The following is a 20,009-nucleotide window of genomic DNA, read 5'->3' as shown; positions in this document are numbered from 1 at the left end:
TGGATATATCGTATCCTGCTGAGATTTTACTTTGATATTACTGAGGAGAAAATGCAACTTCTTTTCTGTTTTGGGTGTGTCACGAACTTCTTGGCTGGCTTTAGATCACAATTTTTTATTATCGGAAAATGCTTCTGTCTCATCCTGTTTTAGGTGAAGTTCAGCTGTCAAGTTATCTGCTTTGAAAAATTGAACTTCTTTCTATTTCTGTCATATGCTTAGAACTGATGGGAGATCAACTCTCCCAACAGCTAAAACCAAAATTGATTGGAAAACATAATTACTCACCTTTGACTAGCCTGAATACAAATTCATCAGAAAATACGTGGACGTAGTATATTGGAGCTATCGGATGTTATCAGCATGCGTTTTGCTGTATTTGCTTCACTTTTAACAAGAACTACTGATAGGGGCTGAAAAACTGTAGGGTAAATATGACTTATGAGTACAGTTTGTTACCGATGAGATGTGAATAAGCTGAATGGAAGTCGTGATTGTTCTCTTAAACTTACTCTCTTCACAGGTCTGGGTACTACACGGTTTACAAGCAGGCATACAGAATGGAGCGTCAAACTGCCTACAAGTGCTGCCCTGGATGGGTCCAACGTGACAATGAACCTGGCTGTTTGCACTGTAAGTTGATGGAAAATCTGTGACAAACAGTTGACAGAGAGAAGGTATCCTTAAGCCTTACTGTCCTACTGATGCTTGCTTCTAGAAAGTGGGGTTGTTTTTCTTGCTATTTATAACTGGGATTTCCAGTTATAAGGAGGCAATCTATTGATGGGGAAAGAAACTTCCTTTAAAAATACAAAAGCTGTCATGTAAAAGTACCAAGAAACTCGTAATTTCAATCTAAACAGTGGAAACAGAATTTCTCCTTATAGTTGTTGCAGCATTTCTGTGCCAGCCTGGCTTTGACAGGCCAACCAAAGTTATTGCTGTTACCCAAATTACACAAAGAAATCTGCTGTGAGGCACTTGTTTCTTGGATGTAGCATTCATTGTGGAATCTGACTGGTTTTGGCTCTTTCACTGCTGCTGTTGCCATTGAAGCAATTGTGTTTCTACCCTGTGGTTCTCCACCTGGTGAGAACCTGTTCCTATCAGTAATTTCTAATCACAATTGGATGCTTTCCTGAAAGGTGGGATTTAATTTAAATGGTAAGGAAGCATTTCAACCACTGATAACGAGACACAAGTAGGAGATAGCAATTTACTCACTGTTTAGTTTTGTTACTGTTTTGTCAGTAATTGTATTTTCTGTATGAAAGTCAGCATCTGTTCCTATGGATTTTTTTAATCTTCATACCAACTTGAGGGCTGCATTCGGAGAGCTTGCCTTTATGATTGTCTCTTTGTATTTAAAACATGGAAACAAGCCTGAGAGGTATTCCTGTTAGTTTTAGCTTGAATAGACATATTTAGTGTGCACCTGTTTTGTTGTAAGAAGTCAAAGATATGTTTAGAATCTGTATTTTAATCTCTGGTGTAAAGGAATTTAATGCGTTTGAGCACCAGTGGCAATATAAAATTTTCCTCCTAAAAGAGCAGCACAGACTTGCTTTGAATTCTTTAAGGCACCAAAGTGGTTGAATTTTTGTATTTGATACTTTTTGCGAGTTTGGCTCAAGTATGTGGAATTTAACTTATTGTAAATAAATACTGTTCTGCGTTGGAGGAAGGGAAGTATTGTAATTCCCTTGGACATATATTATATCTTTTAGTACACCAGTGGTTCTTAACCATTGCTGAATTATTCTCTAGCAGTTCATCTCTTCTTTTATTCTGGATTCAGGTAGTGCTTTGAGTCTTGAGAAACTGTCTTCTGCCTCTGAAGATCTTTAGGTTAAACTGCGTTGTCTTATTTTTATTAAAGTTAAATTTCTTCATATCGACATGGTAGTTATACCTATGATAACAAGTTCTACTGCAGTCTAACCTTTCCGCTTAAATAAAAAGCTGGATTTCTTATTTGGAAAGGAAGAGGCAATTCTAGAGGATCTTTGGCAGAAAACCAACCCTGTTTCGTTCTGTTTGTGTGCACCAGCGCTGTGTTCTGTTGGCACTTGCTTCAATGGAGGGAAATGTTCTGAAGCAGGATCCCAGATGTGCCAGTGTCCTGCAGGATTTCAGGGTCCTCGCTGCCAGTATGGTGAGTCAAATGTAAATTGCCTCCAATGCATCTGGTGTTTGAGTAAAATATTTGTTAAAACATGAATGTTTTATTAATGTTAACTTTAAAGTTGTCCCTATTGCGCTCCATCTGGTTATTTGGTTATTTTCTTGTTTTCCATAATTTGCCTTTTTGGCGTTGAATTTTAACAAAGCAAGATGAAAAATTAATTTGGTTGATATCAGATGAGTTTCTGTAATGGCTAATGCCATTGAATATCAGCAGCGGTGTCCACTGGGATATCTTTCTATTGCTTCTGAACTTGCACTTTCTACTGGCACTCTTGCTAAATTCCTCAGTATTTCTTTTACCCTTGTGAGATTGCCTGCTGCCCAACCTGTTTTGACTTAAAGAACCTATTGTATTTATTCATGGGACTTCTTTTGGTGCATCTGAAAATAGGAAGGCTGGTTTTACAGATCGCTACCAAATATTTCCTAGTATTCTTGAAATAACTTATGCATCAGTCTCTTATTTCAATAACTGTGTTCTAGCGTATTACAGACTATCACTCACTCTCAATGGGAGCCTCTTTCTCTCATATGCTGGTTCACAACCTGATAGACCCACCATGGGTTGTCTTGTAATTTCTGTGAAATAAGACCATCATATACTGTGTAAAGCTCTCAAAAAAAATTTATAGAACTGCATCCATTTGGCTTCTTAAAGGGAGGGGAAAAAAGTCATTCCTTCAGAGCAGGCTGTGATCGGGACAAAGGAGTTCTTTTGTATTAGACAAATGACAATTTCCTTTTCAACTGAAGCACATTGTGTTTTGTTCAAAGAAAGGCAGATTTTTTTGAATATTTCAGTTTTTCACTTTTAAATTCTGGTATGTTCACATCCTCACCTGGCTTGTCTGTCGTGAAGTATGAGTGAGAAGGAACTTTAAGAACTGTTGACAGCAATCCCTTCAAGAGCTGATAAGCCAAGCCCTGTACTCAATACATGGCTTGTACCATGCTTGCGTCATAACCTTCTTCATATTCTGATCTCTGGGCTCCACCGAGGCTTGCGTGATGGGCTGGGGCTTGCGTGATGGGCTGGGGCTTGCGTGATGGGCTGGGGCTTGTGTGATCTCTGCACCAAAGCAGCTGTGTCGGTGTGGGCAGCAGCCTCCCTCAGGGAAGGCAATAAAGCAGCTGGAGTTGCAGCGTCCTTGGTAAGTGGGAAATGCAAAAGGTCAGCAAATGCTGCAACAGGGTTGTTTCATTGATGCCTGATCATAGATAACATTTTTCACTTATGAGCAAGCATTTAAATAAAATGCAGAGCTCTTTACAATGAAACTTCCACTGACATCAGACCAGAGTGTGCCAACTTTTGCCTTAAACAATATTAGTTCACTTCATCTCCCTTGAAGTCTGCTTTAATTGTGTATTTTTTTACTGCCTATAGAAAAAACAAGTTTATATACCTAACTTGGTGTGAACCAGAGTGACACCAATGCAGATTGCTTTGTTATTGACTTACAGTAGAGCTGCTGCTTCAAGGTAAGGAGGATCAGGGTCTCCAAGGAGCCCATAAAATAAGCTTTTACCAAATGCGATATAAGTCTCAGCAAATTCTAAACCGTCTTTGCTAGTCTTTTGAGTCTCCTTCTGTTGTCCGGAAAGACCTACGGCACGAAGGCATTTCTGACAGGCAGATTATGTGGGTGCAACATGTGGATAGCACAGGGCAGGTTTTCCAACCGAAATGAGATTGTGCGGTCTCTATTTCACAGGTTGGTGACTGCAGACACTGTAGAAACAATGTGAGGGATCCTGCAGTTCTTGCTCTTTGCAGTTGGGTGGAACTTTATCTTGGTGGTTTGCCTGCTTTCTATTGATTCCTAAGGTTTGAATGGAATTTCAGTAGTCATCATTTTTGGGTTTATACAGTAGCTGCTATCGCAGCCTGGCAGGAGTGAGTTTATAAATTAAATTCTGAAGGGAAAAACCTCCTTTCAGAAAGAACGTTATGGACAATTCACCTGCCTAACAAAAGCAAGGTAATTTAGAGTCTAAGGCCTCTTAACCATTGCAGGCGTCTCCCATCAGATGCTTGGGAGGTTTGTATCATATTTGTTGCAAGCCAAAATACAGAGAAAAAATACTGTGGAACTAGGACTGCAGCCTCTGTTTTTCTGGCTGATGTTGGAATACTGCTTTTTTTTTTAAAAAGTAGCTTGAATTTAATGTGACTGCATTACTTAACGGTAACATGTTGTGGTTTTAAATGATCATTAAGTGTAGTCTGTCCCCTCCTCACTTACCTGTGCAACCTTACCATAAAATAAACTGTTTTCCTTCCAACGCTTCACCCAAAGGAAGAGGAATCTCTCCTACCAACAGCTTTTGCTTTGAGGATTTGATGGAACAGACGAGTGCCAGGAAAAGCATAGTATATGTTTTTGGAACACGTGCTACAAAATATCAGTGGAGAAGATTATGTGAAGCTGTCGAAGGGGACTGTCTTTGGTACAGAGGAACGCTGCCTTGTACCTCTAGCCTGCATCCCTCCATTGGCAGGAGCATTCAGGTAGTCCTCTCAGGGGCTTTGCAGGGGAAGGGAGGCTCTAACTGGATATGAGACCACAAACTACTGGCAGAAAGCTGCCTGTTGAGCGTCCTTGGTTGTAATCTTGGTTTCTGTCACTTTTGATATTGTGGCCTCCTGTCAGTCTCCTGACAGGAGAAACCATGGGCATTTCATAACTGTACTTGCACTCATTTTGAGCAAAATTGTTGCATTTTATATCTCCCCCTCTCCAGCCTCTTTGCTTATCTTCTTTCTGTTCATGTCGTTCAGTGCTGACAGCTAATTCTGAAGTTTCACTTGTGCAGCGGTTCTCATGATATACCTGCTGAGCACTACAATCTATAGACAATCAACAAGAAATTATTATAAAAATATTATTAAAATCAGTTACTCTAAAAATAAATGGGAACATACATCTTGAGAATCTTCTAACTTGGCTTTTCCTTTTTGCTGAGTCTTTATTTGCCATTGACTTAGTAAGTAGGTCGGCCTCCTGGAAATCAAGTTATTCCGTGCTTTGTCCTGGCCTGTCCTGCAGAAAGTTTGTGACAGATCGTCAGGAATGACTTATGACAGCCCAGTGCATCATAGCCGTCTGTAGCAGAGATGGTTATTCACAATTGGCACGATTGCATCTAATGACTTTTTAAAGATATCGTGTGGTGTCTTAGCAGCCTGTAACACGACATTATTTCTGATTCGATGCCGAAAGGTTTATGATTCCTGTAACAAACTTTATGTAATTGTGACTAAAAATGCATTACTGTATCTCTTGTATACTTCACTCCATAGTTTTATTATTTTACCCACACCAACAGCAATAAAAACTTAGAAGAAAGATTTATGAGTGAAATGGTCGAGCTCTTCATATAGCCATTACAAGGATTCTGTAACAGATTGAGCTGTCTCTTTTGTTGTCTGCTGCAATTTGTCTTGTAATAATAGACTTATATCAATTACAATGTAAACTTGCAAGCTGTATTTCTTTCTATATTTTAACTTGTTTGGAAGTTGAGATTCCCATTTCTCTTGAGCCCCAGTGAAAGGGAGGGAAGGAAGACTTGTAACAAAAAAAAGAAATAGTAAAACCCAGCGCCAAGAATAAAATCTGCTGCGGCGCTGGTTTCATTGTTATTCACTAGTTGTCCAGGTAATCTTGTTCAAGGCCTGCCAGCCACCTGAGCTGGACATGGAAGTAAATTAATTTCATTTAGTTTGTTTAATATAGCCCTGGGACTTGTACTTGGACATGCAGGTAGTGAAAGCATTCCAAATTCTATAAACAGGGGTAACTTTGTTTACTCCTTGTGTACATAAAATTGCTCAATGCAAAATGAGGGGTTAGTTTTGACTCTTAAACGTTTTGTCACCAAACCTCAAGTTACTGCTAGCTTTACCAAGTGCCTCCTGCTGGTTTTAAAACTTAAAGTAAAATAAAGAGTGAGAACTGAAAAGACTATAATTTCATGACTGAAACAAAATCCCGGCATTACAAAGGCTTTGCAAGAGGCTACCATAATTGGGAAAGAGTAACTGCAACCGAACATTTCTGAGACAATGGGTGTTATCAGAAGACATTTGAAAATAGGTGAGGAATGGCCAGGGCAGACTTGTCAGGAAAGTTATTTTATGATGACATGATGTTTGTCATCTTGGCTTAATCCTCGGAAGAAATCTGAACGCAATATTCCAGTGTTTAACAGATTAAGTGTCAACATATTTAAATTTTATGCTGTAGTGTTTGCTGTAATGCAGGTGGAATTTTAAATTCTTTTACGCTGCCTGATGTAGATCACTGAAGATTGTGTGCTTGGGAAGCATTTGCCACATCTTGAGAGGCGGTGTGGTCTGCTGAATACAGTGCTTGCCTGATATTTACGATAAGAGCCTTGGTTTTTACCTGCCAGTGACCTTGAATATATAGTTCAATAACTTCTAGCAAATTATACCACTATGCCTCAATTTCTTTGTATATGAAATGCTGATAATGATAGCTCATTCCTTTGTAAAGTGCTTTGAGACCTAAGTAATTAAGCTTAAGATAATAGCATTGGAATGTGTATATAAAGGCAAAATGCACACTGCATGGGTAGCTAAAATGAAATGCTTATGAGAGAGATATTCATCAGTTCATTGACTAGCTGTCAATCTCTGCCTTAACTCTGGTCACACACTATTAAGATATTGAACTATATAAAGATTCTAGTAAAAAAAAAAATAAAAAATGTCAGCACCTCCTAGTCCAGGTAGATCAGAATTTACACTACAAAACTGCTTAAAACAAAGGTGGGTTTTTTTTTTTTGAAACCATTGATTTAAATAGCATGAAGTCTGATGGATCTTCTTGCAACTAAAAATACTCTCATTGACTGTGAAAAAGATTTTTCTTCCATTTTCCTGTAGGAAATATTTCTTCCTGCAAAGAGTTATTTGGTAAAACTTCTGATTAGTGTCCTGCCTGCCAGTCTGGTCTCTTGTACAGATGCGTATTTTCTTCTTCTTAGAGACTGAAGACCTAGACTTTATAGGGTAATACGTGTCCATGAAACAGCTCTACAAACTTTCACTCTTTGTGGGTCCCTTAAAATAGCAAATGATAAGCTTAAAACACCTGTGGATCTGTTATCCAGAGAGATGTCTTTAGTTTTCATGGATCTTTGTTTCCCAGGGGAACTAGCTGATGTTTGAGTACTTGTGAGGCCAGATTGGTTCTTAATGTGCTTTCTCGGTGCTGCTGCTGGCAAGGCCCTCGCTGTTGCCAGGAGTTCTGGCACTTTGTTGTCATATTTTGACTATGAAACCCATGCAGTTTTACAAAAGACAAAATTTTTAAGATGAAGATTCTTCATTAGACCATAGGGAGAGCGGAAGAGATACTTTATGGTCAGATTGTTCCAGTTTAGTGTATGTCATCTCTTGAAGATTATCAGGTTTTTTTCTGCCCTGGCACAGTCACTCCCCTGTTCCAAATGGCTTGGTGTCACTAGTGAAACGGTAGCGAGCCAGTCATGGTGAGGGAAGCAGAGATGACTGATTAGGCTGCTCAGGATAAAGGTTCCTGTCCTTTGGTAGAAAGAAATCTTGTGGTTATCCTCTACTCCTAGTGGGACCTGTTCTGTTCTTCTTCTACTCCTTTTCAACTCCCAGGAAAAACGATCCATCAGTCCTGTATCTTTTTCTTTGGCTACCATACTTGTCTGTTCTCCTGATTAAGAGGCGCTGGCTGACAGCAAATATGAAGATGTAGACGCTTTTTGGTCCTTTATGGCAGCAAAGGAGCACCAGTGTCGTGTGAGCTCTTGACAGCTTGAGAGCACCCTGTTGGCTTGGTATGTGCTGAAGCACTTCAGAGTTGCGCAGCCGCTTGTGCCTGCATTAGGGACTGTAACGAGCGTCTTCTTTAACACTTGTCAAAGTAATAGCGGTGCTGTTGTACCAGAGTCTCCAAAAACCCTTCCGAGTAGTGAAATTTGAAAAGGTGAGTGTGTTTTTAAACAACAAACACAGCTAACAAGGTGCTTTGACGTGTTTTCTCTCATCAGAAGTTGAATAGACAGTGGCGCTTCCTTTCTGTTTGTCACGCGTGAACCACACAGGAGAGACGAGCGGCATGAGGCCGTTTCATGTGACGGTGCTTTACTGTCTTTATTTCTTGTGTGGCAGGTTGGCTGTGGCCAGCAACTAATGCTTGATGTTGTGGAAAGGAAGTAGTGGCTGCTGACATCTCAGCCAGTTCTAAAGCAAATTGTTTTAATTCAATGAAATAGCAGGCAGTCGAGGTTTTAAACAACCTTAATATAAATGCAGGAGCCCTTGATTTAGATGAAGTGATCCAAGAATCCAGTGAGTATTCATCTCTGTTGTAATCCTTTCCAACACTGAAGACTTCACACTTCCTTTAGAACACTTTCAAAGGCTGTTTCAGGTGATGTTTTTTATTCAGTGTTAAGTGTTCTAGTGCCTAACGTGCATTCGAAAAATCCGCCTTATTTAACTTATTTTAGATGTTTTTGGATTTAAAGTCCTACTTCAGTGGGCTGGACAACTCTGTCCTTGCTAAAACTGCTAGATGTGTCTGGCTGGCATAGCAAGTTGTATGTTTAACTCGTGTAGAGTGGTCCTGTAAGCAAGAAAGTCAATGCAAAAGGAGATCTAGAATTCTACTCAGCCTAAAATGAGGATGACCTTTTCAAACTTCCCCTCTCGCTAACTGAAAATCAGTATTTTATTTCATATGAAAATACTGCTGGTGTTACTGTGTTAGTCCTCTGAGGCTGTGTCTCTTCACCTTCCTTGATATTGGCTGTAGCACACCGAGTTTGCACCAAATACAGCCTTTGTTTTTCTCAGTGTAATCCTCGTATATTCAGCCTCTGTCAGCCTGGAGTTGTCAGGGCTAAACTGGTGTCCTGCTGTCACCGCTGCCTTCGTTCTGATGCTTCTTGTGCAATCAATCTGCTTCTTGGTGACCTTGGAAGCTGCTGTCACAGCACTACCTGTTTCTGCCTCGGGGGCTGTGGGGGATTTGGTCTACAAATCCAATTTTGGCCCTTCCAGGAACAACAGAAAAACTCGGCAGCACTTAAAGCTTCCTTGATGGCATCAAAGTCCAGAGAGTCTGTAAGCACACAGGAAACTAAGATAATGCTCTTCAGATCAAAAGGTGGAGAGGAAGGTATGAAGGATGGAAGTATTGCACTTCAAAACCCGTTTCAGATCTCACAGCCATTCAAAAACAAGCCTTGTGCAATTCAAGATAATACTTGTGTGGTTTGGAAGAATATTAGGGCAGGAATCAACTGAAATAGTGGGGTGGGGGATGTTCAACTCTGACAAAGTAGCTTGAGAGTTCACAGGAACAATAGAGAAGTGTAGGCACAAAGCCAGCTCTTCCCTTGGACTGTCATAAGAGCCTGACACTTAACTTGATCATTTTTAGTAACTGGGAAGTAGCACTAGATACGTACAATTTATTTAAGGAAGTACTTTAGGATGCATTCCTCTTTCTTGTTCATGGAAATGGGGGATGATTTTTGTTTGGCTCTTTTTTTTTTTTTGTACTGCATGATTTTGATTCATGCTTTTTCAGGGGAAAATTTGGATAAAAAATTCGGTTTATAAAGGATTTTATGTAAACCAAAGCCTTCAGGCATTTTCATGTGGTTAATCAAAAGTATTTGCGAGAGAAAGTATGCCAACAGACCTTTGGTGTTTGAAATTAGTGTATTAATCAGAGCAGTTATTTATAGTTAGTGAACTGAATTTATTGGGTTTTTTTTCCTGTGATGTCCTACACTACTTAGAACCAATCGATCTCATCCTGTCTTACTTGTAGGAAAAAGGGGAAAATACCGATGCCTTGCTATTTCAACCCATAATTAGTTTATCAACTTTAATGAAATTTTAGGCACGGTGAAGTCTTCTGATACAACCTTTTAACAAATTCTGGTCTCACTGCGTAGTTGGAGGCCTTCAGCACTTCAGTGATCTAATTGCCTTGAAAATCTGAAAAACAATTATGAGCTGGTTGATTTTTATTTTTTTTATTTTTTTTTACACCTCCCCCCCAGCCTTGGTGTAGCATATAAATTTCACGTTAGATTTTTAAATGTTTTAAAAGCAAAAAAAAAAATAAAAATACTATTTTTAGTATTAAAAAAAAAATCTGTTTCTAATGTTACATGTAGGTCTATCAAAATAGTAATCTGCTGTCATTGAATAATGCCTTCTGGGTTTGGTCTCATGGCAATTTACCGTTCTCTAATCTGTCTCCTGTATTCTACACTTTGATGGCAACTGATAGGTGTTCTGACACTTAAAACGGATTGTGATTTGAAGAATAAATTATAGACGTATATAGTCCCAAATTAATACAGATTTGGACCCAAATATAAAATGTCACTGGGCTGGAGCTGATTAGAAACCGGTGAGAAAGATGAGTTGAATGTTCTTCTGTGCAGAGACTTGCAAGAGACAAATGCAGTGCACAAAACACTGCAGAAGGTCCAAGCTATCTATAATCTCTCAAGAAAAAAAGTTGTGGTTAAGATAAAATGACATTATCTATTCTAATGATGGATAACAGTTGATTCAGAGATTAATTCCAGTTGCAAGCAAGATCCTATGAAGAATTCAAAAAACCTGAAAGCTTCTTCCAACCCTCCCATTCTTTCTTCTTTGCCCTTCCCACTGTATTCACTTCCCTCTTCACACACACCTAGTCCTTGCTAATGCTGTCTACAGGACACCTTTCAGCATCGGTAAGATATGAACCTCTACAGATTAAAAAAAAAAAAAAACCTACCAAAAAAACCCCAGAAAAACCCACAACCTTTAAAGTATCCACTAGAAAGGTAGGAGGCCTAAAAGCCTTGGCATTTTAAAATGGGAATGGTAAATCACTGATTGAAAAATCATGCCTGACTCTCACCTTGCTACGACAGGGTATAATAATCAGCCCATCTTGCTGAAAGGCTCTTGAGTGCCTGGGCTTCGCAGCCTTTAGTACAAAGCGACAGGTAGACAGACGGCAGCGGTGAAACAGCAAAACAAATATGTCAAAAGTAAATGAACCTAAGAATAACCACTCGAGAGCAAATTCGCCCTTATTGTCTTTGGTACAAAAGGCTGTTTACTTTGTACTTCCTGCAAAAAGTAAAAAAAATAAGGGAAGAAAAACTTGCTTTCTAGCTGCTAGCATTTATTTGATGTTGGTTCAGGAAATGTGGTAGCGAACCATAATAAAGATGAGCACTGTGCAGAGATGCTTGCAGGTACCTTTCCCCCTCGTCATCAAAAGGTAAGCGAGCAGACCTCGAGTCTCTAGAAACATCTGGATTCTATTTCATGACTCCTGCTGGTCTCTGTGTGACTGTGAGCAACTTTATTTGGGTATCCAGCCTGCCCGCTTCAGTGCGGAGGTATCTAAACTAGATCTTAATCAATTAGGTCAGGTAATAAAGATGAATTTAAATAGCCCATGGTACGGTGGCTAGATTTTTGCCAATGCCCAGTTCATGCAGTTTTTCTGTAGGTCTGTATGAAACACTTATATTAAAGCATCTAGCTAACCTGGGGTTTTACCTGATTTGGCAGAATATCCAGCAGATCTTTTTTTTTTTATTATTTTTATTGATGTATTTAGTGCTTAGTGACATGGTTTAGTGATGTTTTTATTTTTTTTTTATCAGAGTTAGGTTGATGGTTGGACTAGATGATCTTAAAGATCCCTTCCAACCTGGACAATTCTATGATTCTGTTTTGGGAGATTTGCAGAGTGAATTTTGGATGGTTGCTATGCATCTTGTTCTCTCAACAGATAGCTTTCCCCTTTCTTTAACCTTCTTGCTCTTGGAGTCAGAGGGCAGGTTCTTCTGTCCCCTGTTCTTTCTCACCCATCCTCAGAAGCGATTGGGCTGTCGCGTGTTTCCAAAGAGGTACAAATTAAGAGAGAACTCTTCACAAATAAAGCTCAGTTGACTGTTGCTTTCTGCTTCAGCGGCATTCGTCTAGCATGTCGTTGCTGATTGCTTTTACGCCCATGAAATATTTTCGAGGCACTGTCATTGCAATGTTTCTCATGAAATGGGGGAGATTGAACCTTCTTGAGCAGTGCTTCAAGGATTATGACTGAGAAATTAGCTACCCAAAATTTACTTATTTTTGCTGACCTAAGCACTTTGACATGGACAGGTTTTGACTGTAAAAAAAAAAAAGTATACCTCTAGAAGTGTGCATATGCAGCTATTCTTCAGGAATAGCTGAATACAGCTGAATAGCTCATACAGTCAGGACTGTATCTCCAAGTCTGATTTAAGACATGGACAACAGCCTATAAGAAATGGTCTTAGCATCAAAGGAAGGTCTGTGGTTCCTCTCCAGCCCCTGCCTGCAATTCTCTCAAGCTTGATCTTGATATTTGCTTCATTCTGGACGCTGTGTTTTAAGGCTTAAGAGTCGATCTGTTAATGTGTGTGTCCTGTCATACCTCCTTTCCACAGGAAATTCCTTCCATCCTGTGCCTTGTTTCTCCTTGGGTGTTCTCTCAGTGCTTTTAAGGAAACAGCTATTTGTTGTCAGCCATCATCAACCTGGAACTTTGTTTTCCCAGGTATAATGACTGCAACAGAATTCTTTTATATAAATACTATTTTACAGTCATTTAACAGCATTCTTCAGTGCTGATGTTTATTTCATCTAAAAGGGGCAAAAGAGTTAATTACATTGTCTAGAAATGGAGACAGAATCTTGCCAGCAACCATGAGGCGTTATTGCTCACTTCGATATAACTGAACTCACAGTAGTGGCAGCTGGATTTAATTATAAGTTTGCAACCCTGTGGTTTCAGCAGCAGCTGCTGAAGAATGGATAATGCAAGTAGCCTTCGAAGTCATTCACATTAGAGATAAAACCTTGTCATTCACGGAGACAGCTGACTGAACAAGTATTAAAATGAACAAAGATTTCCCCAGGGAAGTTGCAGTATGAGGTTTGGTTTTTTTTGTGTAGCTGGCTCTTACTCAGATATGTCAGGCATGCGGCATTTTATTTTATGTTTCCACCCCAAAAATATGGGACTACTCGCAAATAAAAGTCCTAAAGTATCTAATCACCAAACATATTGAACGGCCACTTGTGTGTGTTTTGTATTACGAGTGACTTCTGTAATGCGGAGCAGTCTCGGCTAGACATCAGTTCTGTGATTAACATGTGGCTAAACATGTTAGAAAGGAAATAATACTTACTGGATTTTGTTGTATTTCTTCTAGCAGTCTGAGGAAGTAAGCCCAAACCACGACACCCTGCCTGAAACGTGAGGAGGGAGAGGAATGGGAAAAGGCTAAACATTTGCTAAGGGCACCTTAAAGCTTCACTTTATTGTTTTATTCAGTGGTATGTCGGGAATAGATTACCATGACAGATATATTATGGAATAATATGTGGCTATTGAAATTATATTTTCAATTTTTTTTGTTAATAATTTTCAGTTTCTATAAAATGGAAAATTTGAATCTTGAAGAACTGAACCTGGAAGCTGCAACCTCCACAGGCAATTTGTGCCTGTCACAACTCCCTGAAAGGAGATTGTAGAGAGGTGGGGGTCGGTCTCTTCCCCCAAGTCACAGGCGACAGGACAGGGGGAAATGGCCTCAAATTGCGCCAGGGGAGGTTCAGATTGGATATTAGGGAAAATGTTTACACTGAAAGGGTTATTAAGCATTGGAATGGGCTGCCCAGGGAAGTGGTTGAGGCACCATCCCTGGAGGTATTTAAAAGACGGGTTGACGTAGAGCTTAGAGACATGGTTTAGTGATGGGTTTTATCAGAGTTAGGTTGATGGTTGGACTAGATAATGTTAAAGGTCCCTTCCATATAACTCTAAAATTTTCCAAGTCAGACTGGAACAAGAGCTAAGTCTAAATGATATGGCCATTCGGAGTTTGATACAGATTATATGCCTAGTTTCAAATGTGGCTGTATTGATGCCATTCAGTATGCCATGCCTTGTACACCTGAAAAACTATCTGCTGCTGTGATTCCTTTCTCCAGGAAGGCAAATCTGCCTCTTCCGTGTCACTAGATGACTTGCATGCCAGTGTGTCTTCAGGAGAAGATATTATAAAGCCAATCTGCACTATTTTGTGTACATATACAGACCTTGTGGTGTCATCTGTAACACAAGGATTTGTCCTAGCAGCTGTCTCAAAAAATTCCTTTCTGATGCTGTTGTATCACTGGGAGGTTGCTATCTTACTCCCCGCAGTTTTCTAGTATTTCAATGGTAATATGGGCATGCAACCTATAACATTTTTTTTTTTATTAATCTCTGAAAGTTGTGGTATAAGCTTAAGGTTCGTATTACTTGTGGGTAACGATCAGTCTAGAAGTTAAATGTAGGAAAAAAAAAATAATAAATAATGTCAGGACTTTATTTTGGACAAATGCCAAACATTAATCAGGCGAAGCAAGTTTGACTGCTCTTGCTTAAATTTCTCCTGCTCAGAAAGGCTTTCTAGCATCTCTAAAATGATTGCAGCTGTACAGTACAAATTCCAACAATTAGTCTTGAGCTCCGGAGCTGGTTTTCAGCTCTACTCAGTTCAGACATTCCCTGCTGTCATTTTCCAGCATCACTGGTCACAGTCGCTTCCTAAAATGACTTCCGATGCTCTCTTCAACCTTGAGGTGAGTCATGATTTGGAATACTGGAAATCCTTTTCTGTTTCCCTACCGTGAGACTTGCTGTTCTCTGCAAATAGGCCCTGTTTAAGATATGTTTTGTTGGGCACATAAAAACTTATGGAAGTCAGTCAAATTCCAGACCTGTGTTTCAAAGCTGAGCCTCACGTGGCATTTCTTAGGCCCGTTCTTAGGTATTCCCCATTTTTTCCCCCAATAATAATGAAGCACTGAATTATGCTGCTTAAAGAAAGTGCAGCTTTTATTTGTCTGGACAAGTATCTGGCACTTCTGCTTTGTCACCTCTCCTGAGGAAGCGGTGGCTACAGGTGAGATGGTCTCTGGAGGTGCCAGCCCTGTGATTCTCTAAAATTCTTTCACTTCTGTTCCATGTTGTGATCATTCTTCCTGCTGCTCTTCCTTGTTCGTTTTTCTCTTGTCCTTGCTACTTTCCAAGCCTGAAGTTGTGACTTAAACTTTAGATCCAGTTGTTTCAAAATCGTTTTCTGCTTCTTCAGGTACTTTCTAATGGCCTCCTCTAAGTACAACCGCAGTTGAAAAGGCCAAACTTATTTTGTGGCCACCTGGAATAAAAGTGGCTACTCTTGTTTTTAAGATGTTTGAGAGATTCTGATGGTGTGTATCACTTGTAAGGTATTGAATGAGGGAAGTGGTGTCTGTGCTATCCTTTTAAAGAAAACTTATTTCTAACCGTTTCCTTTTTTGTGCAATCTAATTGCTTTTGGTTCACCAAGAATTCACGGGCAATTGCTTTTCTCACTATTACCCATACTGCAAGTATAGCTTTTGTGTTCAGGGTTGCTGACCTGAATCTGTTTTCTCTCACCGTAATCTCATAGTGTTTTGGTGCTCAGAAAAGCTGACAGGAGTTAGGGGAGGTAACACTGATCCGTTAGACAGTAGATGTGTCTTGCATCCTTTAATTCACATGTGAATACCAGAAATCCTGCTCATGTATAACATAAAGACTAACCGAGGTGTGTGTGGGGGGAATAGCCCATTCCAGGAGAGATTTTCTGGGCTAGTCTTTCACTTATTCATTCAACTCTTCTTCCTACACCCTTGCCCCAACCTCAAATGTACTTGCGGCTACAAGTGTGACTTTTATTTTTCTCCCAACTCCCCCCACCAACTCTTAGTATGGCCTCTAGATCCCAGTGTTCCATTTATCTTGGAAATAGTGTAGAAACTCTAAGTGTAACTTATTCAGGGTGGGGGAAAAAAGTCAAACTCAATATGATATTGACCCTCCTGAATATTTTTCTTATTTTGGATCTTTGAACCTCATGGAACAGTGTCTTGAAAGCGTGTGTAATGCTTAACTGAGTAGCTTTGTCTGCTCATTGTGGTACTGGTATAAATAAGGACTGTTTATGTAGTGATGTTTTCTAAGCTGGGGTTTGCACTGTATCCCTTCTGGATCTTTGAGCAAAGAAGTTGAGAATTCAGTTAAATCCTGTCTTCCCTGATTTCTCTGCTTTGTGGTTAAAATCTGCTTTCATGGACTCGAAAGTGGTACTATATGAATGTATTTAGGAACTGAATTTAGAATTATTTCTGATCTTAGTGTAGTAAAGCAACAATCTCCACTTGTAATAATCTTCGTTTAGTTTTATATGGTGTGTAAAGCAACAGGAAGGACAATGTGCTAACAGAGTAGGTAAGATAGATGTTTATCAGAGGATGGGTTTAATAACTGTGAAATAAGTGAATATATTAACAATGTTTGCTAAATTCTTTGCATGGAGGGCAAATTAATCTGTGTCACAACTGTAGAGTTATCCAGTGATTGCAGTGGAGTTGTACTTCACAACTCCAGAGAATTTAGCCACAACTTGTTTCATGTTCCACTTCTGTTCCAGCCAAGTAAATTTGAGATGGAAGAAAACTGCACAACACATGGGGGGAGGGGGAGAAATGGAAAAAGAGAAACTGTAGGTGTAACTCCAAGTGTTGCTCTCGTCATCATCTTTGTATTTCAGATAGCTTTGTGTGACGATCCATTTCTCATGGCAGTTGTTCATTATCCTGCCAGCCACTTGGCATTATCATTTATTCTGACAAGCACATAATAAAGCTGAGAGTTTTAGAGCTGATGTACTACTGTATACGTGAATAAATACTTTAGGATTTGGGGCTTGTGCAACTAATTCAATTTCACTGAAAACGCTTTCTTTCGATCTCATCTAATTCTGTAAGAAAATGAGATGGCAAATAAAACAATTCACCAGCAACCAAAATGCCATCAATCCTATCATGGAACGTGGATGGATTTTTTGAAGATGAAAAATAAAGCTAACCAGCAATTAAGAAAAGTGTGTGAAGGGTAGCATAACTCACTCAAATTTCAGAGAAAATTTTAATCATCCATCCAGAACAGTTCAAACTGAGGCTTGGTCAGTACTTGACTCTCCTCCCTGTTTTTCCTCAAAATTCCTGTGTATTCTAAAATAAGCATTTGTAACACAAGCATGCTGTCTTTATTAAAAAAAAAAAAAAGTTATATCTGATTTATGGTATGCTACATGTATGCTTTTGTTGTAAAAGCCTAGCTGGGCGGTTAGTGAACTCCAGCCCTTTGTGGAGTTTAGTTACAGCATCCCAGAAATTATTTCCATGTGCTTTAGTCTTAAAATAAATAAGGAAGACTGTCTAAAGAAAAAAGCTAGAACTACTCCAAAATATCCAGTGTCTCATACTTGTGAAGTTTCAGTAGTACTTAAATGTTTAGAAAAGCGAAATGCGCAGGTTGTAGTGGGGGAGAACTCACAGGAGCGGGACTGTGCGAGGTTAAATGTGCTCTGCCATGGTCTTGGTTAACCAGGAGTTCTCAAAACAAGGCTACTCTGTCAGTGCAAATTTTCCTTTTAATTGATGAGTTGTTCTCATGCCCTCTTCATGAATGTTTATTGACATGAGCTTTCAAAAACACAAATTCAATGCCAGTCTCCCCTTCTTTTCTTTTCAACAGACATACCAAAGTATCAAGTGGAAAGTGTGTACAGGAACAGCACGTTCAAATTTATAACCGGATGAAAATATACTGTCAGGGAAGCGTTGTGCTCTGGGATTCACAAGTTGAACGTGCTTGAAGTGTGGTCCATCCTGGTGAGGGTTATAGTGCAGTCACCTGGCACAAACACCTCTGGCTGACCTGCAATGCAGTTCCTTCTGTCTGTGCAGTTCATTGGATATAATGCCTTGAGTTTCTTTTGCCCTTTATCCTGGCACAGGTATTTAGTAACTATCGACTGATTTATTTTATTGGGCTTGTTCCCTTCCAGTATCAAATTTCCTGACTTGGTAGTTTTAAACAGGTCGTATTTTTTTTGCTCTTTTGGGAGATCCATATTTCTGTCACTATTTCAAAGGTTTTCTGTGTGGTCATTATTAACCTTATTCAGCACTAACAGGAAACCTGTTAGATTTTTAACTAGTAATGGTGAAGAACTCTTGCCTATGTAGCATACTATCTTGACAAATGTGCCGGTCACTTCATAACGACAGTAATCCACTGTGGGCTAAATTAGTTGATGACTTACACAGCTTTGGTGCACTGAGGCATGAGGACAAAGGATGGGTTATTACACTTGTCCAGAAACCATATCAATGTGGCTCGTGTGTCTTACATTGTACACCTTCTTGGGGAAAAGAAAATAAATGTAGCCTCGTTGTACGAGAGTACGGTGACTGGAGGTTGCTCCGATGCTGTTGTGTGGCATCCTGGTGGAGGGACAGAGTGGCACTCCTTCTTCCAGCGCTGTCTAGAAAGAACCCAGCACCTTTCTGAAGTCCTTTTGCTGCCAATGCATTTCAGGATTGTCTTTCATCCACTGCAATGTCTCTTCCCTCACTTTCCTTCTGTGTTTAATCTTGCAAGATGTTAGCATAAGCTATGAGGCTCAGTGGTAGCTGGCTTTATTTGATGGTCCCCAGGACACGGGCCAGAGCATGTTGCAATCTCCTGTGGAACATGTGTCTTCTGCATTGTGTTTTATTGCACTGAAGGATGATTAGAATTGATACAGAAATCCTGGAGAGCATGTGTGAAGCACCCAGTCTCGTTCCCAAGCTGGGAAGGACTTGTTGCTGTGCCAGCAACTCAAACTGCAAAGGCAAATGCTAGATGGCATGGTGTCTTCTGGCCTGTTCCTCTACGAGTCTTTCCTTCTACTATAAAAGATTGTCCTATTCTTGTATTCCTGTCACTCAGCTCTTTGGGATTAATACCTAAGTGCTTCCTCAGAGGAGCTGAGAACTGTGTAGACCTTACTACAGGTCTGCAGGCCTTAAAGAATCAACAGCCCTTGTTAAGGAGCAATGGCTTTTGAGTGTACCCACCGACAGAACCTCAGAGATTTTTCTGTACGAGCACTTGCCCCATCTCCGCTTTTGCAGAACCTGGCAGAAGCTGTTTACGCTGCATTTGGCCCCTCGTACCCTCTGTTGGAAGGTTTTGTGTGGCAGGTATTTAACCATGTTTAAACTCTGGATCAGATTTATTTTCTTTTTCCGGAGAAAATGAGCGCTTAACCTTTCAACAAAATACATGTAAGAAAATTGGATCAAAACCAGTATGTGGTTTTTTTTTTTTCCCAATTGTTGCAATCTGCAGCCAGCTTTTTAGATTGCAAAAAATAGGTCTTGGTGATCAAATGTACCATATGCACATATTGACACGAAGGGAAGTCTGACTCAGTTGAACATCAGGCCTATGGCAAGTGGTGGCAATGAAGCCGCAATCCCAATGCAGCGTGGGAAGGGTAAGTTGACAACACTTTTCTGTGAGAAAACACACTTTATGGTGAGAATCCACAGCTGAAGGACAAGGAGGATCACCAGGATGGTGGGGCGTTTTTGGCTTAGCTCCTGTGTTTACCACAGGATGATGGTGGATCATCTTAATAGTATCGGGATTCATTCCTCTAGCTCCTCTGAAAGTTAGATTCCAAGTGTAGAGTGAAAGATTTGGTGTTCATCTGGAGACCCCACGAGCAATTTGTGGAAAGTCTAGGTCTGTGGAAAAAAAAAAGTCTTAATGAGTTTAGATAGATGCAGGGCTAGTAGTGCCTAATAGGACAAGGATTTTCCTAAAAAGTTACTACTACTT

At 39.9% G+C, this 20,009-nt stretch overlaps 1 protein-coding gene across 1 annotated transcript in view; it reads left to right on the top strand.

Annotated features, from left to right (window-relative positions):
• LOC141468464 (uncharacterized) overlaps positions 1 to 20,009 on the top strand; it is a 198,983-nt gene that overhangs the window by 8,153 nt on the left and 170,821 nt on the right. The window contains exons 3-4 of the mRNA XM_074153557.1: positions 524 to 633; positions 2,051 to 2,155. Of these exons, the coding sequence (XP_074009658.1) occupies positions 524 to 633; positions 2,051 to 2,155 (215 nt within the window). The remainder of the gene's footprint in view (positions 1 to 523; positions 634 to 2,050; positions 2,156 to 20,009) is intronic.

This window comes from Numenius arquata, chromosome 9, assembly GCF_964106895.1.
Source record: "Numenius arquata chromosome 9, bNumArq3.hap1.1, whole genome shotgun sequence".
NCBI lineage: Eukaryota > Metazoa > Chordata > Aves > Charadriiformes > Scolopacidae > Numenius > Numenius arquata.
This window is presented reverse-complemented; position numbering and strand designations above follow the sequence as displayed.